Source organism: Apodemus sylvaticus, chromosome 3 (assembly GCF_947179515.1).
Source record: "Apodemus sylvaticus chromosome 3, mApoSyl1.1, whole genome shotgun sequence".
NCBI classification, from domain to species: domain Eukaryota; kingdom Metazoa; phylum Chordata; class Mammalia; order Rodentia; family Muridae; genus Apodemus; species Apodemus sylvaticus.
The window spans coordinates 135007248-135014507 of NC_067474.1; the positions used below are offsets into that span (position 1 = coordinate 135007248).

General features: G+C 54.8%; 1 protein-coding gene across 1 annotated transcript; it reads left to right on the forward strand.

Moving 5' to 3' along the window:
- The first annotated feature begins 1419 nt into the window (after positions 1–1419).
- Positions 1420–7037, forward strand: Edn2 (endothelin 2). The gene is made up of 5 exons (XM_052175664.1): positions 1420–1474; positions 1786–1942; positions 3256–3378; positions 4475–4573; positions 6685–7037. The coding sequence occupies exons 1-5, from the start codon at positions 1420–1422 to the stop codon at positions 6776–6778; spliced, it is 528 nt and encodes a 175-aa protein (XP_052031624.1). The 3' UTR covers positions 6779–7037.
- Positions 7038–7260: the final 223 nt, after the last annotated feature.

Here is a 7260-nt window from a genome sequence, read left to right on the forward strand (position 1 = left end):
TGCCAGGGCCCGAGAGGCCTTCCTTCTGCCTTCCTCTTCCTCCTCCATTTATTCATTATCGAGTGTGTGTGTGTGTGTGTGTGTGTGTGTGTGTGTGTGTGTGTGTGTGTGTGTGAAAGACAGACAGAGATGTCTGAGTGACTGTGGGTGCATGTGTGCTGTAGCACACGTGTGGAGGTCATAGGACAACTTTTAGGTGATAGTTCTCTCCTGCCTTGTTGAGGCAAGGTTTCCCTTACTGCCTCTGGGTTACCCCAGGCACGATGGCCTGTAATTATATAGGCAATTCTCCTGTCTCCACCTCTCCCATCCTGGAAGTATAGATACACAGCAGCGCTGGGTTCCGGGGATCAAACCCAGATTTGTGTGGCAAGCACTCCACTGTCTGAGCCACCCTGCCAGCCTCCCGCCTCTCCTTTTGTTTGTTTGTTTGTTTGTCATAAAGTAGCCACTGAGGTGACACAAAATCTTCTGTTTCATCCACACTGGGGAACCACTCAGGACACCTGTGTGCCCATGGAGTATCTTCCTAGAAAGGGCTCTGAAGTGTCTTCTCTATCTCAAGGGGGTATTTGAGCCAAACAGGGTAAGGAGCCCCCTGTTTTGGTATTGTTTGACAAACAGGGAAACTGAGGCCCAAGAGGATATCCCTGGCTGTGGTTGCATAAATAAGTAGTTTCCAGAAAGAACCAGAATTCCTATTACAGGCTGGGGGAGGGAGTAGAGGGAGGGGGGAGGGGAGCAGAATTCCTTGGGTAAAATGGGGATGAGGCAGCCTCAGGTGGTCAAAGGTCAGGCATGAGTTGTGCCATTCCTGAGGCCAGTGGTCCCAAAGGGGGCTCTGACTCGCCCAAGGCCATAAAACCTTGAGTGGGCCTTTCACCTCCCACGCGTGCATCGCATCGAAGGGCTATCTCAGCTTGCTTCCCAGCGGGCAGGGAGGAGGGTGGCAGATTCCCTGTAAAGAGGGAGGGCTTTGCTTTTAGAAGAGACCTCCACTCCAAACTTTCAGTTCAGGAAGGCTAGTCAGAGAGTTGGGAGGGGCCAGGAAACCCTTGGGACTAAACTTCAGAACTCAGAGGGGCCTTGGGCCTGCAGGGAGCCCGGAGTCTCCCGATGGTGTTCCAGCGCAGGGCAGAGGGTGGAGCCCAGCCTTCCACCTCCCTCCCCACCCCCCTCACCGGGAGGCCAGGGCGGGCCAGGCACCCAGGGAGGAGGCGGTGTCCCTGGCTCTCTGCCCAAGGTGCAGCAGCTAGGCGAGGCGGGGCTGCACCAGTAGGGGCGGGCGGGCGCCCTGCCTGGTATTATAAGAGGCGGTCAGGGCACCTCGGCAATGAGCTCCCAGCTCGGCTTAGCAGCAGGACACTGGCGACCTGCGCTCCCCGCTCCCTTGGCCCAGCCAAGCACTCAGCCGCCGCTATGGTCTCCGCCTGGTGTTCCATCGCACTGGCCCTGCTTTTGGCTCTGCAGGAAGGTGAGCTGCCCTCCCTCGCGGGTTGCGATCCCAGGGTCTGTTCATTGGTGTCTCCCCCAGGGGCATGATGCTTCCTTCCCAAAACCAACTGGGGCATAGAGCAGGGAGCCTGCCATCGCAGTCGGAGCTGCCTCTGCAGCGTGCAGACAGCGCTGGTAGCTGGGGCTTCCCCAGGCTAGCCAGTGATTCCTGAGCACCAAGGGTGCCAACTTCCTTATTGTGCAAGAGGAGGAGCCCTGCGGGTCCCCTAACCCAGGCAGACCAGGTGTCCTGACCTCCTCTCCACCTCTCTCTCTCCCTCCTGTGTGCAGGAAAGGGTCAGGCAGCTGCCACCACGGAACAGCCAACCTCGGCACCCAAGGGTCGAGGCCCCCACCTGCGTTTTCGTCGGTGCTCCTGCAACTCCTGGCTTGACAAGGAATGTGTGTACTTCTGCCACCTGGACATCATCTGGGTGAACACTGCGGGGTGAGCATCCACCAGGACAGTGGGAGAGGGTCACGGTGAAGGCTTTTGGCTAGCTAGAAGCCTCTGCAAGGGCCTGGCTCGCCATGAGTCTCAGACAGGATCCTGGGAGCGGACCCATAGTGACTACTTCTGCATCAACTCCCACGTGGGAGCTATTGGAGTCAGGCAGAGGGCTCTGTACACTTCCAGCCCTCACAACAGCCTGGAGTAAAGTGCTAGCTCCATTTTCCAGATCAAAGTATGGAGGCCCAGAGATATACAGAGGATCCTGCCTCTTCAGGATCGCACAGGAGAGAAGACGTTGTAGGTTCCTTGCCAAGTCTAGGGAGGCTGGAGCTCAACTACACTTCCCCGGCAGAGAATAAACCCCATGCATGGCAGCATCCATACCTGTGCAGAGCACTGAGCCACCAGCCTCCCCACAAGGCAGGCACTACTTGCAGACATGCTCGCACGCGCGCATGCACACACACACACACACACACACACACACACACACGCACGACAGACAAGAAATCTGCCTGGGATACCCAGGCAGGAGCCAGAGCTGGGTTCTGCCTGCCCCACGCTGCCTCCAGGCCCCTTGCATACCTCAGGTTGAAGTTTCTGTGTGTGTTTGTATTTTTTTCCCCTTTTCCAAATTGCATAAGGCAAGAGACACTAAGCACATAAGCGTGCGTAGAGCTAATCCACATCCAAACGCTGGCTCAGGGCGGGAACCCTGCCAGTCCCTGCGTGTCGGATCCACCCAGAATCACTGTAGCTCCAACTGCCAGGCCACCTAAAACTAGCTGTTGACCAAAGGTGTTGGGTGGACTAGTCTCAGGGCCCCTACTCTGCCTACCTTGCCCAAACTGGATCAGAAATCAATCCCATTACACATGCACACACACTTGCACACACACAACTCAGAGGTATATTTGTCACACGTCTTCTACCATGTGGGGGACCAACTGTGAGCCAGATGCTTCACTCTGGAGGCTGAACGGGCCTCCTGTCCTCCTGGCCCAGGGGGTCCACTGAGCTCAGAGGACCAGCCCAGGTTTCATTGGGACTGCAGGCTCCATTCCTTACGGTCCCCTGCAGGAGCACCATATGCAGAGCCATTGATGATAGAGGAGTGTGTGACCTGATGGCTTCAAATGAGGAGTAGGGTGGTCACCTTCCTCGAGGTGTGAGTGGCAGTACAGTGTGGACAGTATCTGCTGGCCAGTGATGTGTTTACTAATCCCGTGTCTCTCCTCTCTTTTTCTCCTCTCCCCCACCCCCCCCCCACACATGTACACACTACCTTGCTGGCTTCCCGCCCACAGACAGACAGCTCCCTACGGCCTGGGAAACCCGCCAAGACGCCGGCGCCGCTCCCTGCCAAAGCGCTGTGAGTGCTCTACTGCCGAGGACTCTGCCTGTGCCACCTTCTGCCATGGAAGACCCTGGTAGGTGGGCTCCTAGCCTGCAGGGGTTGGGTGACTGCTGGCTGGGACCAGGCCTGAAAAGAGAGTATCTGGGAGACTAGTAGAAGAGCAGAGGCCCAAAGGGGACAAGCAACATCCAACAAGCCCATAAGTACACTGGGTCGGTGGCAGAGTCCCTTCCCACAGGAATACCCTCAGTCCCTCCCTCTGCTCAGCTCTAAGGCTTCTGGGAGCACACATCTCCACTCCTGGGGAGGAGAGGCACAGCCCAGGTGATAAGCCAGCCTCAGAGAGTGGAGTGTGTCAGGCCCACAAGGAACCAGGCCTCATTGGACTTCAGGTTCTAACCTAAGGCTCTGGTACTTTGTAGCTTGTTTGGAAGAAAAACAACATCTAGAAGTGGCAATCTGTGACAGGTACCAGAGTTGTCAGAGTGATCAGTTATGCAGCCACAGCCAGGGATAGCTTCTTGGGTCTCAGTTTCCCTGATTGTTAAACAAGACCAAAATAGGGGGCTCCTTACCCTATTTGGCTCAAATACCCCCTTGAGATAGAGAAGACACTTCAGAGCCCTTTCTAGGAAGATACTCCATAGGCACACAGAAGGTGTCCTGTGTGCTTCCTCAGTGTGGACAGAATATTTCGTCTCACCCAGGGACCTGGAGTATGGATGCCAAGTCTCCTTGGTTTTCCCATCTGTGAAAGGGGAGGCCGTGTTCCTCTCCTCCTCCTCCTCCTCCTCCTCCTCCTCCTCCTCTTGGACCCTTGAGAAAGCAAGGACTGGGTGCTCCAGTTCCAAAGACAGTTTACGAGAAACTCCTCCTCTGAGGCTCGAGCCGGGGTTCCACCCCTGCCTCAGTTTCCCCTGCAACTGCAGGTGGCCAGATTCTGGGAAGGCCAGCCACCCATCTGCCTCTTTCTGAGGCTCAGAACACATTCCCAGTGGCTCAGTTTTCCTTGGTACCCACCCCGCCCAGGAGGGAAAGGTGCCAGGTGCGCAGGGTGGAAATGGATCTGCTCCTGAGGGCAGGGCTGGGGGCCGGGCTGGGCCTGCAGCCAGGCCTGCAGCTTCAGGGTTCTGGCCAGCCCCTCACTCATTGCTACTTCATTCATTCAGGCCTGAAGCTGTGGTCACCCCAAGCAGCCAGGCCCCTGCTGCTGTGTTAAAGACTGGCAAGACTCGGACTGCTGAGGGAGACCTCCTCCGAAAGCTAAGGTAAGAGCGACTATGTGGTTGAGCCTTTCGGTGTGCTTTTCATAGTTGCCTCGTTTTCCTGGGTCACCCCACTTGTTGAGAATCACACAGCATCCATCACATCTGGCTATATCAAGACGCTAAGTGCCACTTTTAAAAGTTAAATTAAAAAGTGCTTAGATTTATTTTTACATGAATGAGTGCTTTGCCTGCGTGCATGTCTGTGCACCACATGCATGCACGCTGCCCTTAGAAGTTAGAAGAGGGTTTCATCTTAATGCAGCTTATGTGCCCCTAAGAAGAGGTCATTGGATCCTCTGGAACTGGAATCATGGATTGTTGTGAGCTGCACAGAACCGGGTGGGTTCTGGCAACAGATCCCTGGTTCTCGTAACCGCTGAGCCATCTCTCTAGTTGCAGGCCCAAGCCTATGCTCTTAACTTACAGTCTGTGACCACCAGGTGTGAAGTGGGTCTTGAGGGCACTGACTGGGAAGAACAACAGTTGTTCTCTCAAGCATCCTTGCTAGACCGGGGCCTAGAGTGAACGCCTCCTGCACTGCTCACTCCTTAGGTATCCCCGTGGGCTCACCTTCCTGGGTGGCCACAGGTTGCTCAGCACAAGGCCAGCAAATGTTTGTCCAAACAAGCAGGCTTGAGAACAGAAACCTCTCCATGGACCATTCAGTGGAGTGGCCCGGGGGGAGCTGGTGGGGCAGAGACTGTTGGCTGAGAGCTCCACCTCAGCCACAATCAGTCTTTCTGAGCCCTGGCTAGTGGTCAGGCTTCTCCATGATTCAGATTTTGACTTTTGAAGGAAGGAGTTAGCAGTGTTCATCTTTCAGGTGTTTCTGGAGGTTGGATGCGTCAGTGTGTATGAAATGTGTCTCTGTGGAGCTCTGGAGGCCTCGGTCATACCTGCCTCTGCCACGGAGGGGTCCAGGGGGTTAGACAGTGTCTACTGCGGCTCCTGGCTTTGGGAAAAGGTAGAAAAATGTAACAGAGGTGTTAGAATAAGCAGGGCAGGCGGCTGCGTGTACTCAAGAACTGACCAATAATGAAGAAGGCCTTGCAAATACACAGAGTAGTTCACAGTACACACATGGCGAGGCACTTCCCAGTTTACAGAGAGCTTGCTTCACCACCCAAGCACTCATCCTGCTGGCAGTTTAGTTTTTGCTGTTCTTGTTGTTTGGGTTCGTTGTTGTTTTTTTGGCTTGGTATGGTTTGGTTTTGAGACAGGATTTCATTTAGTATGTAGCCTAGGCTAGCCTTCATTTAGTATGTAGCCTAGGCTCTAGGCTAGCCTTCATTCAGTATGTAGCCTAGGCTCTAGGCTAGCCTTCATTCAGTATGTAGCCTAGGCTAGCCTTCATTCAGTATGTAGCCTAGGCTCTAGGCTAGCCTTCATTCAGTATATAGCCTAGGCTCTAGGCTAGCCTTCATTCAGTATATAGCCTAGGCTCTAGACTAGCCTTCATTCAGTATGTAGCCTAGGCTAGCCTTCATTCAGTATGTAGCCTAGGCTCTAGGCTAGCCTTCATTCAGTATGTAGCCTAGGCTCTAGGCTAGCCTTCATTCAATATGTAGCCTAGGCTAGCCTTCATTCAGTATGTAGCCTAGGCTAGCCTTCATTCAGTATGTAGCCTAGGCTAGCCTTGAGCTCAGAGCCACCCTATAGTCTCAGCTCCTCAAGTGCTGGGCCTGGTTGATGTTTTAAAATCAGTAAAAGGGTCCCAGAGAGGGTGAACCGTGCCCAGGTTCCTAAACCTGGCCCTGGGCCCACCTTCTCACTCCCAGGTAGAACTCTCAGGGTGAGGAAGTGGGCAGATGCCAGTGGGGAGCTGTGGCCATGAGCTCAGGCAAGCTCATAGGGTCCATGGGACCGTGCTGTGTGGACAAGCCCGCCTTGCAGAAGATGGTAAAGTGCAGCTAGAGTCAGGTGACACAGTTTAGGATGAAGGAAGATGGACACTAGGAAGGACACATTCACAGGGTGTGGGAAAGGGGAAAACTCACGGTAGGCAAGACCAAGGCTGTCCTCGGCAGGCCCCCCAACCCCGCATCATCTGTTGCTGAGCGTAAGCTGTCAATGATCTCCTGGGATGCTAACTGATCTTCTCCCATTTCCAGAGATATCTCAGTCGCCAAGCTCCGTTTTGCCAGGCTACGGCCGGAGGTGACAAGAGAGGCCATCCCTGCACACTCTAGATGGAGGAAGAGATAACACCGTGAGCTACAGGACCGTTGAGAAAGAAGCCCACGTGGAGATGGGAGGAAACGGGCAGCTGCTGGGAGAGCCTGCGCCTGTCTCCTAGGCCAAGGCCTCGATCCTGGCTACCCTGACCTGTCTGATGGTTCAGCGCAAGCTCTGGCCTCTCTTACGGCAGCTCTGTGCCTTTACACTGCCAGGGCCATTCTCAGCACTCGGACAGCAGTGCTGGCTGCTGCCTACAGTCCTGCCTGGAGGAGCTATGTAAGGACAAATGAACACACTAACTGTGTCCTACGGACTGTCCCGTTTGCTGGACTGCAATGCAGGAGCAATCCCACAGCAGGACACAATCACCTAAGCACACCTGGTGACTGGACAGTCATCCTAATGACTGGCATCATGGCTGGCCCTATGGTCCTCTCTGACTCCCCTTCCCTGGAGGTCTCGCAACCTATTCTCTTGGGACGCTATTGGGAATGCAGAGCCCGCTATAC